Genomic DNA, 19315 nt, shown 5'->3' on the forward strand with positions numbered 1-19315 from the left:
AGGAAAGAAAATGAAAACTGAATATATCATATCCCTTTCCTAAATCCTTTCAGTGGTTCTAAACCATTTATAGCAGGGATTGGTACATTTTTTCCTTTTTTTTTTTTTTTTTTTAATGAAGAGCCAGATAATAAATATTTTAGTCTGTTCTGGTTACATATGGTCTTTGTTATGTATTACATCTTATTTTGTATCCCTTTAAACATGTAAAAATAATTAGCTCAAGAGCCATATACAAAAACACTTCAAGCTAGATTAGGCCCATGGACAGTAGTTACCAATTTCTCATCTGATAATTCAGTGTTCAAACTACTTAGCAGTCGCATGTGCAATTAATTCTTCATAACCTAAGTGCTATCTGTCTTCTTCATTTACTGCCCCCTTTTTTTCTCTTCTTTCTCTTCAAGGTCATGCCAACCTCTTTATGAACCTTTTCTATTACAACTAAAGATCTAAATAATCATTATATCTCTATGGGAACATAGCGCTCTTGTCTCTTACCACAGTAGCTATAAAATTTTATCTGTTTTATTTGCTTATGTATAACCTCCTTAAGGACAGGCTTCAGATCCTCTTCATATTTATATCCCTGTTTCCTTTATTAGCACATAATTGCTTGAATAAATTTTAGCCTAAGGAAGCAATTAAAAGTTAGTGTTTCTTAAAAAAAGAAACACTGAGCATTAATTCACTTTCCATTGTGCAAAAGCACTGTGTTTGATGCTTAGAAACAAATACAAAGAAATCTAGCATCAATTATGACTTATGGAAATGTGTGGCACAGGAGGACTAGTCACCTCTTGGTGGCCAGAGAGAGAGACAGGAAAGGGCCTGGGTCCCAATATTCCATTTAAGGGGAAACCCCTAATTAGCTAAACTTCCTTTCACCAAGCCTAAAAATTTCACTACTTCTCAATAACATCGTGGTCTGGGGAGCAATCATTCAACACATGACCTTTAGTGGACTTTTTAAATCTAAACTCTATGAATTATCTTCTAAAAGGTTTAGGATACTTATTCCTCTGATGTTGAAAAAAGAAGGAATGTTAATTCAAGTGAGGAGAACAGATATTATAAAGAAACACTCTATAATGGAAGTTAATAGAGTTTTGAAGTAAATAAGTTCCATCTTGCTCTTGTGGTATGACCTTAAGGAAGTTTTTTAACTTCTTGGTTTCGGTTTCTCCATTTATAAAATAGATATTATAAAAATAATATCCACCTTTTAAGTTTTTTTGGTGAGGAGTAAATGAGACTTTATTAATAGAGTACTTAAAATGACACATAATAAAATGCCAATAAATTATTATTATTACCAACATGTCAGTGTACCTTACACGTTTGTCCCATCCTTAACTGTAAACAGTTTTCATAAGTTATTTCATTTGAGATGTCTGCAAGCATTCTGTTAGGACTATAGAAACTACAAAAATGAGAAAGACAATGTCATTTTGTCTTCAATGATTTTAAGAGTGAACAATTGGTGAGGATGAAAATCATGACCCACAATATAACATGACTTTAGTCCTGTTGTGAATCAAGGGCAAATGAAGAGAAAACTATGTGAAGCTTGTCATTACTATCCTTTTCAAAGATAAAGCTTGAACAGGATGATGACAGTTGACAGATAAGAGAGGTGACTTGTAATGGGAAAGCAGAATACACTGAGAGAATAATGATTAGAGAAAGAAAGCAGAGTACATTGAGCATTCTTACCTGGAAAACTGGGATAACTATGAAAAATCAGTTTTTAGGAAACTTGAGGAATGTGGTTTTGGGGTACCCTGAGTGTGAAATGTTAGAGAAAGAAATGAGATGACTAATAGTTAATTGTTAAGTATTAGCAATCATTACTATAAAATTGAGTATTTATACATTGAACACTCATCAGGGCCTGGTGACAGACACCTATAATCCCAGCAACTCAGGAGACTAAGGCGGGAGCAAGTTCAAGGTTAACCATGACAACTTAGCGAAACCCTGTCTCAAAAATTAAAAGGGGTGGGGGGCTGGAGTTGTAGCTCAGTGGGTAGAGAGAGCACTTTCCTAACATGTGTGAGGCACTGGGTTTGATCCTTAGCACCACATAAAAACAAAGGCACCGTGTCCATCTATAACTAAAAAATATGTTTGTTTTTTTTTTTTTTTTAAAGAGAGAGAGAGAGAGAATTTTAATATTTATTTTTTATTTTTTGGCAGACACAACATCTTTCTTTGTACGTGGTGCTGAGGATCGAACCCTGGCCGCACGCACGCCAGGCAAGCGCGCTACCGCTTGAGCCACATCCCCAGCCCTAAAAAATATGTTTTAAAAAAAAAATAAAAGAAGGCTGGAAATGTGGCTCAATGGTAGAGCACCCCTGTATTCAGTCCCCAGTATTAAGCATTGTGTCACTAGATGTACAAAATGAAAGAGATTTTTTAAAATTATACTCTGCCTGGGGAGGGTCCTCAAAAGTCTTTATAGCTAACTGTGTTCAAATACATGGTAAAGGGAAGAGACCTGTCATTTGTTGACATCTTATTGTGTTCCAAGATCTTTGCTAGGCCTTTTACACATATTAGCATATTTACTCCTCAATTATGTAATATGAGGTTTGAAAGCTAGTTAGTAATAAGAGTCAGGTCTCTTAGCTGGGCATAGTGGTGCACACCTATAGTCCCAGCACCTCGGGAGGCTGAGGCAGGAAGATCTGAGTTCAAAGCCAGCCTCAGATATTTAGTGGGGTCCTAAGCAACTCATTGGGACTCTGTCTCTATAGAAAATACCAAAAAGGGCTGGGGATGTGGCTACATGGTTAAGCACCTCTGGGTTCAATCTCCATACCAGATAAAAAAAGGGGGGGGGAGATTCAACACTTTTAAACCATATCTAATTTCACAACAGTGCTGTTTGTGCTGTTCCAGGATACCTCCCATCTTGAAGGATGAAGAGGAGAGAAGAAGTTGAGAATTTAGAGTTAAACTTAACTAAGAATCTTTGTGTCACTCTCCAGGGCTAGTATCTTGAGCAAGTTATTTAATTTTGCTTATTCTCCTTAACAAAAAAATTAAAGGGTTAATTATATCTGTCACTTAATTGTAGTGAAAGAATAAAGTTAAATGAACTTTAATGAAGTTAAAGTTTTAAAAAGATTTTGAAATACATTTCCTAGCTCATCCTAATTACTCAGTAAATGAAAGTTTAAAAGTATGAGTTTGTTAAAGAGCAAATAAAGTGGGTGGGATATTTTAGGCAAAAGGAACCATTACCCAAAAATGGAAGCAGAACATGCCATATTTGGGAGGAGGCAAGTGATTCTGTGTGGCTAATATGAGTGAAGTGATGAACAAATAAGACTTCAGGTAGACCTGTATAAAAGCTTAGGGGAAAAGCTGGGGATAGAGATACAGTTTTACATATTATCTACATAATTTTATTTTAAACTGATTGGTTCCACAGAACTAGTTTTTCTAATGAAGTTCACCTTGGAAAAAATAACAGCAGAAGAAGAGTTCTGAGCATAGAAAACTATAGAATGCCTACATCAATAGAAAAGACTGAAAGGGATTCAGGAAGTAAGAGCAGAACCTAGAGAATGAAGCATCAGGGAAAGGGAAAGAGATATGTTTAGAAAAATTTGGCAATGAGCAATAAATATGTCATTCCTCAAAGAAGACATATTTTTGAAAGCTGTCCTTTGCAATGTGAGGTTGAGATTTTTTAGTTATTTATAAAAGAGGTGTTTTACAAAATGGGGATAGAAGTAAGTATTGCAGGGAAGAAAGTATGCTATAGTGTTTTAAGTTACTAAAGATTAAGTTGGAATAAAATTAAGCATCGATGTAGGCATCCTATTACATGTAAAGCTATCTGGTAAACCTTTTGTACTACTGTGGCGGAAACACAAAAGTGTTTTTTGTGCCATGAGGTGACAACGTTAAAAGAAAGACAAGGCTTCTAGTAACATTCTATAACTGAGGAAGCCACAAATCATCTTTAATGTTAACACAAGCAGTCATCTTTTCATTTTCATCAGTGCCAGAGCTTAAAAAAAAAAGAGTTTGATCTTCATTCGGTTAGGCCATTGTCTCTCTTATCTAATTGTATATTCTTTTTAAAGGTGTTATTGGATAGTGGAAAAGCAAAATCATGTACTAGCTGAGTGACATTGAACAAATTGCATAACGTTATTGTCTAAAGTGTCGTTCTCTATAAAATAAAGTCAACATAACAATAATTATACCTAAACTTTGGGCAGTGGCATATACCTGTAATCCCAACGACTCTGGAGGCTGAAACAGGAGGGTTACAAGTTTGAGGCCAGCCTCCTTGAGACTCTATCTCAAAAAACACTTGAGATGTAGTTCAGTGGTAAAGCACTCTGGAGTTCAGTCTCCAGTCCCACAAAAATAATACTGATTATACCTGATGTGTTTAAGAACAAAATAAAACTATATGACAAGCACCTGGTACATGGTAGATATGCAGTAAAATTAATTCCTTTTGTAAAGTTACTGTGTCATCTATTGTACCCTCAACCAAGAGGGCACCTAAGAAAGGGATAATTTTCACACAAACCCTTTCTACTTTAAGTCTCTTGATTATAATATTTCAGTCTGCAAAAATAAGTAAAAATTTTCCATTTGCTTCAGCCCCATTGACTTGCCTCATCTTTGTTGGTCTCCTCAGATAGTGTCACTGACTCAAAAAAATAGAGCATTCCAGATATACTATGCTGCCATCAGAGTTGGGGTCATGGCCAGATTCCACAAAACTAAGAAAAAAAGGGGCCTCTGCTGGGTACAGTGATGCATGCACATCTGTAATCCCAGCATCTCAGTAGACTGAGGCAGGAGGATTGCAAGTTTAAAACCAGCCTCAGCAACTTAACGAGACCCTGTCTTAAAATTTAAAAAAATTAATGGCTGGGGATATAGTTAAGTGTCCCTGGGTTCAATTGCTGGTACCAAAAGGGGGAGGAGGCGCTAGATAGCCTTGAAGTAGCTTCTTGCCTTCAAAGTTTCTAGAAAACAGCATTTTTCTGATGTGTTATGTGGAAGTTAGTAATGTCATAAAAGAAAAATTGAGGGTCTGGGGTTGTGACTCAGTGGTAGAATGCTTGCCTAGCACATGTGAGACCCTGGGTTCGATCCTCAGCACCGCATTAAAAAAATAATAAAATAATAAAAGTGTTATGTCCATCTGTAACTAAAAAAGAAAATTTTTGAAAAATTGGGTTAAATGGGACATCTTGTCAAATTTATCTGTGCTCTTAAACACTTTGAGAAATAGCACAGTAATGAGAACCATTGAACTTTGATCACCCCAGCACCTCTCAGGCTGATTGAAGTAGAGCTCTTTTGATAAATACCTGTTAACATCCCATACGGCTCCTCTGCTTTCCATCTTTATCCTTCAATGTCTAATCTCAGAAAGGGTTTGTACACCTCCCAAACATGTTGAGACAGGTAAGCTCTGGGGACTTGCATTCCCACATAACATTTCACTCTTTGCTTTAAGATTTTACAAGCTGAGCTCCTATTTGTATGCTTGTTTTGACTTATATATTTATTCCCATATAGCCCAATGCATGGAAATCTAGCAGAATGGAACACAAATCAGGATCCCTTTCCTCTAGCCGGGAGTTGTCATTTACCAATCCAATTTCTGTTATAAAACCAGTGGTACTGGCTGGTGGCGCAGTTCTCAGCTCTCCCAAAGAGGTGAGTGAGGATAATGCAGGACAGCCTTTTCCAAAGTTGCCATTTCCTGTTTACTTACACTAAGATATCCACCGTGACTCTGTAGCTGTAATGCCATTTCTTTTGTTAACTATGCTTAACTGAGAATTTTTTTTTTCTTTTGTCTCCCATTATGAGCATATAAAAGTGGACAGTAGCCAAGTGGGGTGAATGTTCTGTGATAGACCTACACCATACTGCTGGTGTCTGTAGAAGGATCAGGAAGGTGCTATATAGGCCAGCAAGTCTTAACTATAGAAAGCCTGCAAAAATAAGTCATTAAGAAAAAGGATTACTTTTTTTGTTAAAAGATGAGAGTATTAAATAGGCTGCCAGATTCTGGAAATTTGTGCCATTTAGAAGTAATCCAGAGAATCTCAGTGCTTGCCCTTTGCTATCAGGAGCAAACCTATTTGTGGTATTTGCCTAGAGTCCCTCCAGCATTACCCCTCCAATTGAGATCAGCTCCTCTCGTCTGACCAAGTTGACCCGCCGAACCACTGACAGGAAGAGTGAATTCCTGAAGACTCTGAAGGATGACCGAAATGGAGACTTTGCAGAGAACAGAGACTGTGACAAGCTGGAGGATGTAAGAGCGTATGAGTTCTCTGGGACAATATAGATATTTTCCTTTGTAATATGTAGGGGTTTTTTTTGTTTGTTCATTTGTTTTTTCCTTAAGGGTGAAAGAAATGGCAAGATTTTAAAATGTACATAGTATCTGTAAGAGTCAGAGCCTTTGGTAAAGTGAACTTAATTCATTGTTCATCAGAGATTCAAACTAGGATTTATTTTATTGACCATTAGGTTCACTTACTGAAGGGTATCTTAATTGCTTCCAAGTTCTAGTAATTATAAATAAAGCTGTTGTAAACAACTGTGTGCAAGTTTTTGTGACCATTAGTTGTCAGGTCCTTTAGCCATTGTGATGGCTAGATCATAAGGTAACAGCATGTTGAGGTTTTTTTGGTTTGGGTTTGGTAGAGGAAGGTGGTTTGTTTTTGTTTTTAGTACTGTGAGTTGATCCCAGGGGCAGTTTAGTACTGAGCCACATCTTCAGCCCTTTTTATTTTCTGAGTTATGGGGTCTTTTGCTAAATTGTCAAGGCTGGCCTTGAACTTGACAGTCCTCTTGCCTCAGCCTCACAAGTAGTTGTGATTATTTATAGGCATGCTCCACTGTACCTGGTTGCATATTTAGTTTTGAAAGAAACCACCAAACTGTCTTCCAAAGGAGTTACACCATTTACATTACTACCAATAATGAAGGAGAATCCATATTGCTCTACATAACAGAATGTGATATTGTCCATGTTATGGATTTTGACCCTTTTAGGTAGATATATAGTGGTATCTTGGTTGTTTTAATTTACATTTCCCTAGTGACATGAGATGTGGCTCATCCTTTCATATGCCTATTTGCTATTTATATCTTATGTTTAGGTCTTCTGCCTATTTTTAAATCAGGTTGTTTTCTTGTTGAATTTTAAAGTTCTTTGTATGTCTTGGATAACAGTCCTGTCAGATACCCATTTTGCAAACATTTCCTCGCTCAGTGTGGCTGTCAGTTGTTTTTATGGATCATGCCTTTGATGTTGTATCTAGAATAGTCGTTGACATTTAAGGTCATCTGTATTTCCTCCTATATTATTTTTAGATGTCTTATGGTTTTGTATTAAATTTAGATCTGTAATTTTGAGTTAATTTTGTGAAGGGGTATAAAGTCTTCAACTAGATTCATTTTTTTTTAAAGTATATGGTTGCCCAGTTGTTCCCATACCTTTATTGAAAAAACTGTCTCTTCTCCATTTTATCACCTTTGTTCCCTTTTCAAAGACCAGTTGACTATGTATTTCTGGACTCTGTTCTGTTCCATTGATCTGTTTGTCTATTCTTTTGCAAAAACCACACTGTGTTGATTATTCTAGCTATTATAGTAAGCCTTAATGTCTGGTGGCATCAGTCTTCCAACTTTGTTCTTTTCTTTTAATATCATATTAGCTATTCCGGATCTTTTGCCATTCCATGTAAACTTTGAAATTCAGTTTTTTATATAGCAGGTCCCATTTTTAAGTGGGAAAACCTGTGGGCCGAGGTTTTCTTCAGAAAGCACTTTCCTGGGTTCTGACTCCTTGATTTTGTAGGTTGCTTGTCTTAGGACAAGAATCATAAGCCAAGTGGGTGGTGCATGAATGTAATCCCAGTGACTCTGAAGGCTGAGGCAGGAGGATTACAAATTTTGAGACCAACCTCAGCAATTTAATGAGACTTTGTCTCAAAATTTTAAAAAGGGGGTGGGGCAGGGGATTTATTTCGCTCAGTGATTAAGCACCTCTGGCTTCAATCTGTGGTACCAAAAGGGAAAAAATGATCATTAAATCAAGTGTGTCCTTCCTTTTATTTATTGCAGTTGGAGGACAACAGCACACCTGAACCAAAGGAAAATGGGGAGGAAGGCTGTCTTCAGAATGGTCTTTCTCTCCCTGTAGTAGAAGAAGGGGGGGTTCTTTCACACTCTCTGGAAGCAGAGCATAGGTAAGAGAGGACAAGATCATAAAGAATGTTGGGCTGGGGATGTGGCTCAAGCGGTAGTGTGCTTGCCTGGCATGCGCGCGGCACTGGGTTTGATCCTCAGCACCACATACAAATAAAGATGTTGTGTCCGCCGAAAACTAAAAATATATATATATATTTAAAAAAAATTCTCTCTCTCTCTTTAAAAAAAAAAAAAAAAAGAATGCTATGTGTGACCTGTTGGTGAGGATCTTAAACATTCTTAAGACATCTTGGATAGAACTGAATTGGGCATACAGAGAGAAGAGACCATGAACATTGTAACTTGTTCAGTGTTAACATAGGTTGGCCTGTTGGCTACTTAGCATTCTCTCACAGACTTGGCCAAGTTTTTCACAATCTCCTCTCCAAAGTTTTCTTGTCATTGAATTTCAGACTCAGTTTATGGCTCCAGTCCGAAAAGGAAAGAAATGAGAATCTGTTTCCTGGGACTGTGGTGCCATCCCAAATGAACTGTTACCATAAAAATCCCCTTAAAGGAGCCTTGGAATGCTTGAAACCCCTGGTGCTTAAATGAGGGCCTTGAACATAAAGCAGCCAGCTTTCTTGGGCAAGACTGGATAGCTTGTGGAGCCTGCCAAGTATGGGAGTACTTTCTTAAAAGAAATCTCCTATTCCAGGGGAATTGTAGGATTAGGTTCTGAGAGAGGCCACAGTGCCATGAAATTGAAAGAACTTAGGTACATGTGGAAATGTCCTGATTTTCTTGTGAAAAGCCGTAGATTGCCCACTTAGGCTTACTGTTGTCCTATTTTCTTTGTCTTTTTGCCTCCACCAGGTTATTGAAATCAATGGGATGGCAAGAATATCCTGAAAATGATGAGAATTGCCTTCCTCTTACAGAGGATGAGCTAAAAGAGTTCCACATGAAGACAGAGCAGGTATGTCATAAATCTTCCCTGGAGACCAGTTAAACACTAGGAAAGAAAGGAGTCAGGACAGTACTTTCCCTTAGGAAGCCCTAAGTGAGAGAGAGAGACCTTGAAAAAGAAAGTATAAAGTAATTACCGTAGTAGAAATATAAAGGAGCATCAAACTCTGCCTGAACAAAAAGGATCTCCAGTGGTAGGTATACCAACAGGCTAGTGACTAGCAGATTCCAGAAGGTAACATTCTTTCATCCTCATAGCTCTAACCCCTTATCAGAACCCCAAGATTATGTTCCAAAGGTCTGAGCTCTGTGTTTAGGAAGAAGCCAGAACTTTCTCTATATTCAGCCCTGAGTTCCTTCTGCTGCTCTGGTGAGAACTAAGAAACCAAAAGGCTTACATGAATTCATTCAACAAATGCTTGACCACTTTCTCTGAATAAAACTCTGCCAAAGGGTAAGGATTTGGCTCACTGGTAGATCTCTTGCCTTATATAGGTGACACCCTGCATTTGATCCCCAGCATTGCAAAAAACAAGAACAAAGAAAACCCTGCCAGATCCTAAGGTTTACAACAATGAACAAGATAAATGAAGTTTCTATAAACCTCCTTGAGTTTACATTCTGGTGGCATATAAATGACAGCTGAATAAGTCCCACAGAAGGAAAACATACAGGCTGACATAAGACCTTACCACTCAGAACTCAGAAATAGGAAATCTCAAATCCTACCTCGGACAAAATGAATCACAGGTCCTTGGCGTGGTGGCACACGCCTGTAATCCTGGCTACTCGGGAGACTGAGGCAGCAGGATTATGATTTCAAGGCCAGCCTCAGCAACTTAGCTAAACCCTAATCAACTTAGACCATGTCTCAAAAAATGAAGATGAAGCTCAGTTGTAAAAGCACCCCTGGGTTCAATCACTAGTACTCCAGTACCCAAAAAAAAAAAAAAAAAAAAAAAAGCCAACCTTGGATAATTATTTGTACATTAAAGTTTAAACAGCCCTACTGTGAGAGATCTTAGAAGATCTAAGTTTTCCCCCATCTCCCATTCTCCCTCATATCAAATTGAGGCCTGGCCTTTTCCTATGTCCCACAAGCCAATGTGGTCATTGATGGATTATTTTTTTCCTTTCTCTCCCACGCTAACCACAGCTGAGAAGAAATGGCTTCGGAAAGAATGGCTTCTTACAGAGCCGCGGTTCCAGCCTATTCTCCCCTTGGAGAAGCACTTGTAAAGCAGAGTTTGAGGACTCAGACACAGAAACGAGTAGCAGTGAAACATCAGATGACGATGCCTGGAAGTAGGCATATAAATGCTCACAGTTAATCTGACTCAGTAAACTCAGCTTGTGTGTTTAGGGAATATACAAAAGAAATTGTTCTTTTCCTTTTCTTATGTTGTTGAATATTTCATGCACAAGGGAAATAATCGTATCCCAAAGAAAGAGCAGTTGGCTTGTTTAGCTTTTGTTGTTGTTCTTCCCTATTATCTGCTTAATAGAAATTTGTGTGGTGGGAAAGATTTTTTAAATACACACACACAGTACATATGGGGCGATGCACAGGTGGGAGCTGGCAGTGCAGAGATGCAGAGAGGAGGAGACACTGGTCTGCAGCAACAGCTTCTACTACCAGCCCTTGGGGCACTCACCCCTGTGCTCAAGCAATCATTGTCAATGACAAAGTGACTGTTGAAGTTATAATTGTATTAAATTAATGCTAATAATTTGGATATTTTATTTTATTTTTGGCTGCTCGGGTAACTTTAGCCCTTAACAAAGCATATGTGGGTTTTTTTTGTTTGTTTTTGTTTTCTTTTTTCCTTTTTGGGTACAGCTGTAAAATATTTGGATATAGGAAATGTGTTATTCTTGCAGCCTTGATATTCAGGGTGGATTGTAAAATATAAATTTTTGTGAGATTTCAAAGATTAAGATTATTTTGATAACATTATTTACAGATTTAAAAGATGTGGTTATCACAAGTCTGTTGAGGGGAAAAACTACTGCATAAAATAACTAACTTGGAATAAATATTTTGCATCAGTTTAAATTGTCTTGTGTAAGAAGTATGTTTTCTTTAAAATTAGCAAGCACTCTACCACTAAGTGACATATCCTAGCAGATATTTTTTGATGCACATGTTTAATGAAGTCAGAAACCAGATTTTCCTCCCTGAAACCGTTTCATTTTCAGTGCCATGTATTTACCACTGGGCTTTTTTAAAGAAAGGTCTTGCTTCGATTTTCCTGCTAAAGAACTTGGGGGGCAGAAATGACTGGAGCCAGTGCTGGCTGGTTTTTTCATTCAACAGATACTTTCCAAGCCCTGTTTTATGTCCCAGACATTATGAAAGACAAGGGTTGCAAGGAGTGCCTAGGCCTGTAGGGAAGAGAATAAACAGCTATTTTAGAAAAGATGAAATTTTAGGCCAATATTTGATAGACAAAAAGAAGTTAAAAGAATAAGCATCTGGCACTCTTTGCTGTACCTACAGTACTTTGTCCCTAGTAGATACAGAGGACCAAGAGCACACCTGATTGCCTATTAGAAAGATAATTAACTTGTAAAGTGAGCTCTGGGCCAGAGAGGACAAGAGGGTAGATGCAGAGAGATCAGCAGGATGTATAATCTATCAGTATACACTGCCTACTGCTAGTAGAATTATCCATATGCAAAATATGGTGAAGGCAGTTGAAATAGAGCAATAAGAATTATTAGTATCATGTTCCATTGAATGTAATATAGTGCGTGTGTGTATGTTACTGTGGATCAAACCCAGGGCTTTGCATATGCTAGGGCCACACTGCCACAGAGCCACACTGTCAGTCCTAGCATCTATAATTGTGAATCCTGACATCACTGTTGTAATATGAAAAAAAAAAGTGCATCTTAAAATTAATGAAATAGGGCTGGGGCTGTAGCTCAGTGACAGAGCAGAGCACTTGCTAGCATGTGTGAGGCACTGGGTTTGATTCTAAGCACCACATAAATATAAAATATATTCTGTCCATCTACAACTAGAAAAAAATTTTTAATTAAAAAGTCAATGAAGTAATATAAAATGAACTAAAAAAAATATATTGTAGCAAAGATTCTATGCTTGGAGAAGAGAAGGTTGAGATTTTGGCTTTGGTACCCTAGTACCAAAAAAAAGAAAAAGAAAAAACCTTGGATAATTACTTGTACATTAAAGTTCGAAAAGCCCTACTGTGAGAGATCTTAGAAGACTTCTTGAAAGAGATCTAAATTTCCCCCCATTTCCCATTCTCCCTCCAAAATTGAATTGAGATCACATATTTGAAACATAATCTGCGGGAGGAAATACTTTAAGTCCCTGTCTTGTTTAGAAAGAAGGGCTTCTTTGAAATGTGGGGGTGGGGAGGATCGGGTTGTGGAGGATAATACGACCAGCAGAAAAGAACCTGTTTAGCATTTGAGTGAAGGAATTCCTTTCCGGACTTGATTCTCTCATCTGATTTATTACATTCTCTGGCAGTTTTCAATGCATGGACTGTGCTGATATTCCCCTCTACAACTGGGGGTGGAAGGGGAATCTGAGGATGGGGGTTGGGGGCGGGGCAGAGTGCTGCCTCTGGTGTGATTTGGTTGTGCAAAAGTTGTAGTTACTTCCAGAAAGGCATTTGACTAGGAAGAGCTTTTCAGTTCAGGGAAAAGATGGTTTCCTGACAGAACACCACCTCTCCCAGGTGTTCCCTGAACTGACGAATAGCAATTAACTTCTATTATATCCACATTGGAGTGCAGTAGTTAAAAAGATACACTTGTGCCTGGCGCGGTGTAATCCTAGCAGCTCGGGAGGCTGAGACGCTGGGTCGCGGGGATCCTCAATTCAAAGCCAGCCTCAGCAAAAGCGAGGCGCTAAGCAACTCAGTGAGAACCCTGTCTCTAAATAAAAATAAATAAAATACAAGATAGGGCTGGGGATGTGGTTCAGTGGTCGAGTGCCCCCGAGTTCAATCCCCGGTACCAAAAAAAATAAAACACTTGCATGTCTGAGGCTATGAAATGACCAAGGATGACCAAGTCATGGTTAGTCTAGAAGGTATCTAGTTGTAACAGACTGACACTTTTTCAAGCCTAGAGCTTCTCAAAGGTGGTTAGGTTACCCCACCCATTCTCCTAACCTGCCCAGGCCTGTAATTGCTGCCCAGGGAACTAAAGCTCCTCCCCAAACAAACCTGTGAAAGATTTAGACCTGAGCTTTTCCTTCTGCCCCTTCTGCAGGACTAGGCTGGTGTCAGGAGACAGTTTCCTTTAACATGGGCTCCAACTCTGGGGAGCCAGAGCTCTTGCCCTGTGGGTCCTGTGACATGGTTTTCCGCTCCGGGGCCCTGTTGGCCATCCACACTCAGCGCTTTTGCATTGGCCGCCTGACCCGGGAAGGGACAAATAGAGCACAGCCCTCAGTAGCTACGGAATCACCGGGTACCGCGGTAAGGAGGGGGCTGGTGGATATTCCAGAGAGCTGGAAGATCAAGATTCCTCATTTTACATTCTGTTCCCAGGTTGTGTCGGGAGAACTCCAGGGCCGCTTGGACCAGGAGGCCAGCACATCTGCTCTAAAAAGGTTAACAGAGGAGGTAACACCCACCCAGCTTTCCCCAGGGCTATAAACTTGAAGCGGCCACCCCTTCTTTCGTAGCTTCAGATCATACATGGAGCAGATTATCCCAACAAAGATCGTGGTGATCTGTTAACTCCAGGTGCAGTGGCTGCGGCTGTCCTTACAGAAAATGGGACCCTGGATGACAGAAGGCCCCACCTCCGAGGTTGCAGGGAGCCCTAACGAGAGACTGCAGGCGCTGTACAGGACCCGCGCCCGGCGCGTGGCAGAGACAGAAGCGCAGAGCCGGGCACTGGAGCGACGCGGCAACGGTGAGGGAGAGACGGGGGTAGGGACTTGCTCCGCCCCTTGCCCGCGGGGTTCGGACGCGTTCCGACTCTGTCCCTTACTCCCTCAGAACTAAGCTGGCGCCTCCAAGGTGGGCCGCGGGAAGGGATATCCCGCTTTTTCGGTCTAGAACGGCAACTTCGAGAACTCCAGGCAGAGGCCGGGCAGACACGGGGAGCTCTAGAGATGTTGGAAACGCGCCTTCAAGAACTTCAGCCCCAGACCGGGTGAGACCCCCTCCCATGCCGGTCTGGAAGCGTGAGGCGGGGCTAGGGCGGCGGGAAGCCCTATTGGATGCGTGACGTCGTCTCTCCGCGCCAGGACTCGGCTGAATGCCTGGCGGGATGCTGAGCTCAATTGTCCCGTGCTGCAGGTCAACCCAGGAACCTTAGCTGCGGAGATCCGGTGAGGTCCGGTGCGCGGGACGGGCCAGGGACGGAGTGCTGATCATCCTGGGAAGACTGTCTTACTTTCTTTCTGTACCCACCCCGCTCCCTAGGGCCCTGCGTGAGGCCTACATGCGAGGCGGGGGCCGGGACCCCGGTGTTCTGGGCAAGATATGGCAGTTACAAGTGGAGGCGTCAGCACTGGAACTGCGGCGGTCGCAGAATCGCAGGGGTGAACAAGAGGGATCAAACAGGAGGGCCTCTCCGCAGCGGTGGTCTTAGACCTGGGAGGAGAAGAGGGCGTGACGGAAGACGTCATTGGCGTAGGAGCCACCTGAGCAAAAACCCCGAGGTGTAGAAATCCTGGGTGGTCTTTGTGACAGTGGCTAGAATGTGAGCTGAAAGTCAAAAGACTTGTCCGGAGAGCTCTAAACACTGGAGACCTGCTCAGATCCGGACCGTCGTGGTCACCAGAGATCAAAGGTAACAGGTGAGACTTGTTCTTCGCAGATAAAGCAAGTGCAGCCTCGGGGGAGCTTCTAGTATTGGAAGCAGAAAACCGGCGCCTAGAGGAGAATATCCTGGCCTTGCAGATGCAGAGATGCCGGGCCCAGACGTTTTGGGGTCAGTGAGCACCCCAACTTCATTCCAGCAAACCTAACTCAGGAGAAGGGGTGGAAGGATGATTCCCGGGGAATGAAACCCAAGTTTGTGCCCCCCTCAGTTCGTGTCCATGCAGTCTCCATGTGTCCGTGTGTGTGTCTCTGTGGCTTCTCAGTACAGTTACCTGCTTCCTCTGATGCAGGGGAAACCTAAGTCTTCCTCTGTTCCTAGGGCCCAGGGAGGCACAACTCCTGGCTGGTCCCTGCACAAGTCCATGGGGAAAGGGAAATCCCCCACACCTCCCTCCACCGGTGGCACCCCCACTGCCACCACTTCCAGGCTCCACAAACGTCCAGTTCTCGGGTGGTGCAAAAAAGGCTGTGAGGACCCAGGGATGCCAGGATGGGGTGAGGGGGAGTTGGGGGATGGTTCGGCTCTATGTGGTCAGGGGAGCATGGGCAGCTTGCAGACTTTCTGGAGAAGTCAGCTCACTTCCTCACAGCCACCACTTCCTGGAACCATGACAAAGAACCTGAGTCTGGACCGACACTTCCTTTTACCCACATCTGATGTGCTGGGCCCTGCACCATACGACCCTGGGTGAGGCCTGCTCCCTCCTTGGACAACCCCTTTCACTTGTCCACTAATAAGTTAAGGAGAACTCCTAGGGCTGTCCAGTAGACTGGGTAGAGGGAGGGTGAGAGGAGGAGGAGAGAGGGAGAGGAGTTTGATGTTTATGTACTCTGACTTGTGTCTCCTAGGGCTGGCTTGTTCATTTTCTATGACTTCCTGCGAGGCCTTGATGCTTCTTGGATTTGGGTGCAACTACTGACTGGCTTGGCCCGAGATGGACAGGATACAGGAGGGACCACAGCATTGCCCCCAGCCTTTTGCTTGCCCCCACCTCCAGCTCCTGGGCCCATGGGAAACTGTGCCATCCTTGCCAGCAGGCAGCCTGTGCCCAGGTCAGTTAAATGGGGTTTGTGACTTTGGTATTCTTGCCACAATTGAGTATGCCCCTCATCCTGAGTTTTCTCATCTATATAAAGGCCATTCATTGGCTCTGAGGGTTAAGTCCTAGGAAGTGTTTAGGAAGGGACTTCAACTCTGGCCTCTGACATTTTGATTGTTCTTCAGGCTGCTGCCATCACCGTCAGTATCTTTGGTGTGTGAGCTACAAGCCTGGCAGGGGTTGGCATGGGCTAGGGCACCACAGCCAAAGGCTTGGGCCTCACTGGTGCTATTTGACCGGGATCAGCGTGTGCTAAGTGGCCGTTGGCGCCTTCCACTTCGGGCTCTTCCTGTGGACCCCAGCCTCAGCTTTGGGCAGCTGAATGGGATTCCCCAGGTCAGTGTGGAGGGTGGGGATAAGGTCTACTCCAAGGTACAGATAGAGTACCATTTCATCTCTCTCCAGGCAAGTCAGACTGAGCTCTTTCTGCGGCTGGTGAATGCAAGAGATGCAGATGTCCAGACATTGGCAGAGATTAATCCAACAAGTGCCCATGAGTACCAGTACCCACCGGTGAGGGCCCAGTTATAGCTAGAGGCAATACAAGTGGGTGGTTAATAGCCAACTGTTATTGATACTATGTGCCAGTCACTACCAATTGCTTTCTGTGCTTAATCCTCACAATCATCTGTTAGATAATGCAATGTAAACAAAATCAAAGCAAGAATTTACCAAGTTAACACTACCTTTTATTCACAGTAAGTTGATTCTAAGGTAGTTCAACTCTAGAACCTATGTTCCTTACCTATTTTTAGATTGTTGAAGAACCTGCTTATTTTCCACAGGTATCCATATCATCTTCACTGGAAACAAGTTCCCTCAGCCCCAAGGCTGGCTTTGCTGATCCCCCACCTCCTACAGAAGAGTCCTTTGGCAGAGTCAAGACTAAAGATGAAATTTTGAGCTATGACCGACCCCAACAGGGGAGCTAGAGGGAACATGAGGCTTATTCCCAGACCTGTAGCTTTTACTACTCCATAAAGTTTAGAAGCAAATGAGCTTGTGAATTCTAACCACATCTGTATCACCTTTGGCAAGTAGTTGATCTTTCTCCAACTGTTTTCTTTTGTAACCATTTACTGAGGATTAAATGAATCTGTCAGGTATTTACAATATTACCTGGCACTTTCTTTTTGTAAAAGCCAACTTTAGTGCTAAATTTCATGTCAGATTCATCAGGATTTTTTTTTTTTTTTAGTATTGGGGTTTGAACCCAGGTTACTCTACCACTGAGCTACACCCCCAGCCCTTTGATTTTTCACTAAATAGCCTGGGTCGGCCTCAAACTTGCAATCCTCTTCCCTTCCAAATAGTAGGGATCATAGCCAGGCATGTCTTTCTAATGACTTTTGCCTAGAAGCCTTTCAATAAAGAGAGAATTCCTGAGGCTTTAAAGAGAGATTCCAAATTAAGGCCCTAAGGCAATAATGTTATAGTTGAGAAAATTCCATATTGGGACTTCAAGACCTGAACATACAAACATAAAAACATCTCTAAGAAGGAAATTCAGTCAAGATAAGCCAGATTCTGCAAACGTGAGTTAATGACCAGCATCAAGACCTGAACACACAACACAAAAGCATCTCTAAGAAGGAAATTCAGTCAAGATAAGCCAGATTCTGCAAATGTGAGTCAATGACCAGCCCAGAGAGACATTTTCTCTTGTATTAAGAAAATCCCTTGTAATCAGTGGCTCAGGAAGGAGGCTGAAGGAGGATTGCAAGTGCAAAGCTGACCTCAGCAACTTAGCTGGGCCCTAAGCAATTTAGCAAGACCCTGTCACAAAATAAAAAAGGGCTGGGGTTGTAGCTCAGTGGTAGAGCCCTTGCCTAGCATGTGTGAGGCCCTGGGTTCAATCCCCAGCACCACTTAAAACAAAGGTATAACAAAGGTTTTGTGTCCATCTACAACCAAAAATATTTTTAAGGGGTGGGGGGGAGCACCTAGGATATGACTGGTTAAGTACCCTTGCATTCAATCCCCAACACTTAAAAAATAACCACCTTTAAAAAATGGGGTTGACTTAGGAGTCCTATATAGCTCCCTCAGCCTTTGATACTGGGTTGTTAAAACAGGAGATTCTAACTTACTAAACTAAGGGCTGTTGGCTGTTTCTCACACAAACCCTGTGCCCTGGACAACAGGCTTACATTTTGTTGTGTCTTGACCATCATCATCCCTGGAATCCAAAATTGGGATCCAAAAATTGCTGAGCCATTTTTTTTGCTCTTAGCCCCATATCTCATACTGAAAAGCTCAAAAGCTCCAGGCAGCTCAGGATCCCATTGAAAGATCTTTAAGCACAATGCAAGACCAGGAGCTTTTTATTCACATCTTTATTTTGAGAAGTCAAAACTACAGACAGTGTAACAATTCCAAGTTTAGATGTTTTTCAATCTTTCTATACAGTAAATATCAAAACCAGCCAGCCTTCCCCCCCCCCAACACACATTTTTCCAACCACATGTTGTCCATTATGTCAGTCACAGCCCCTTTTCTCTCTATAGTTCCACAGGGACCACTTTCTCCCCCAAGTCTTCTTCAGAATTCTTTTTCCAGGATAGGATACAACCCTAGGATGGAGATGAGGTAAACTGAAGGCAGGTACCACCAAAGGCCTGTTAGTCCATTTACAGCACCAAACAGCAAGATCTTCACCAAATCTTGTTTTTGTAGCCCCCATCCAGGGACAGCACCACAAAGTCTGCAAGACAACTGAGTTCAGTCGAGTAACTTGATAAATATAGCACCGATGGAAAGGAAAGGCCTATAATCACACTTAATTTATCACTTCCACATCAGACAGGAGTTGGCATTAGAACTTCCAACAGAGATCAATACAGAAGTGGGGAGAAAAAGTACCTTTGGCTACTATAATATAAAACCTAGAGTGCCCCAAGGCATGGATTCAGCCAATATTTAAGAAAAAAACCATCAAAGCCTCAACCTTTGCTTACAATCTTTATTGAAGTTATACAAAAAGAATCCCCAAAAGTGAAAAAATACATTATATACAAAAACACTCTCTTGGGAGGAAGGTTCTGTTCCCTCTCAACATGCAGTGCTTTCAACTGTAGCTCCAGCCTCCAATGTCCCCTCCACTGCTGCCCGGCTTTCTGCCCGATTCTCAGCCTGAAAAACAAACAGGGAGCCTGGGCTTCAGTAACCTGGTTTAAACAAAGCCATCTTATACAAAAAACAGGTTTCAGGCAAGAGGAAATAAACACA

At 41.7% G+C, this 19315-nt stretch overlaps 3 protein-coding genes across 14 annotated transcripts in view; 2 read left to right on the forward strand and 1 right to left on the reverse strand.

The window, feature by feature from the left end:
* The window catches only part of Gpbp1l1 (GC-rich promoter binding protein 1 like 1), a 24847-nt gene extending 13623 nt beyond the window's left edge, over window positions 1-11224 (forward strand). Inside the window, exons 7-11 of the mRNA XM_015485070.2 lie at window positions 5566-5706; window positions 6155-6313; window positions 8134-8258; window positions 9076-9178; window positions 10325-11224. Of these exons, the coding sequence (XP_015340556.1) occupies window positions 5566-5706; window positions 6155-6313; window positions 8134-8258; window positions 9076-9178; window positions 10325-10477 (681 nt within the window). The 3' untranslated portion in view covers window positions 10478-11224. The remainder of the gene's footprint in view (window positions 1-5565; window positions 5707-6154; window positions 6314-8133; window positions 8259-9075; window positions 9179-10324) is intronic.
* A 2024-nt stretch (window positions 11225-13248) lies between these two features.
* Ccdc17 (coiled-coil domain containing 17) lies at window positions 13249-17233 on the forward strand. 9 transcript variants are annotated; one of them, XR_007352040.1, is made up of 12 exons: window positions 13253-13775; window positions 13899-14070; window positions 14157-14313; window positions 14408-14491; window positions 14586-14704; window positions 14983-15096; window positions 15307-15482; window positions 15578-15675; window positions 15837-16040; window positions 16213-16427; window positions 16493-16600; window positions 16873-17014. XR_007352040.1 is itself a non-coding variant. In XM_048815468.1 (12 exons), exons 1-12 carry the CDS (start codon window positions 13455-13457, stop codon window positions 17017-17019), a joined length of 1926 nt encoding a protein of 641 aa, XP_048671425.1. In that variant the 5' UTR covers window positions 13268-13454; the 3' UTR covers window positions 17020-17233. The 9 variants fall into 9 exon arrangements, 8 of the variants coding, with proteins under 8 accessions (XP_048671428.1, XP_048671425.1, XP_048671423.1 ...); XM_048815468.1 differs by having other exon boundaries at window positions 13268-13620; window positions 13701-13762; window positions 14547-14704; window positions 16213-16600; window positions 16873-17233; XM_048815467.1 differs by having other exon boundaries at window positions 13274-13628; window positions 13701-13775; window positions 14547-14704; window positions 16213-16600; window positions 16873-17233.
* A 1802-nt stretch (window positions 17234-19035) lies between these two features.
* LOC107141821 (nuclear autoantigenic sperm protein) overlaps window positions 19036-19315 on the reverse strand; it is a 30976-nt gene continuing 30696 nt past the window's right edge. For all 4 annotated transcript variants that reach the window (XM_015485074.2, XM_015485075.2, XM_048815463.1 and 1 more), the window contains one exon: window positions 19036-19219. In XM_015485074.2, coding sequence (XP_015340560.1) covers window positions 19139-19219 — 81 coding nt within the window. In that variant the 3' untranslated portion in view covers window positions 19036-19138. The remainder of the gene's footprint in view (window positions 19220-19315) is intronic.

This window comes from Marmota marmota, unplaced genomic scaffold, assembly GCF_001458135.2.
Source record: "Marmota marmota marmota unplaced genomic scaffold, marMar, whole genome shotgun sequence".
NCBI lineage: Eukaryota > Metazoa > Chordata > Mammalia > Rodentia > Sciuridae > Marmota > Marmota marmota.

Coding starts and splice junctions, on each gene's coding strand:
- Ccdc17 (XM_048815465.1), top strand. CDS start 13,455: ATGGGCTCCAACTCTGGGGAGCCAGAGCTCTTGCCCTGTGGGTCCTGT. Junction 14,492..14,585: donor ACCTTAGCTGCGGAGATCCG/GTGAGGTCCGGT, acceptor CCCGCTCCCTAG/GGCCCTGCGTGAGGCCTACA. Junction 15,676..15,836: donor CCTGCACCATACGACCCTGG/GTGAGGCCTGCT, acceptor TGTGTCTCCTAG/GGCTGGCTTGTTCATTTTCT.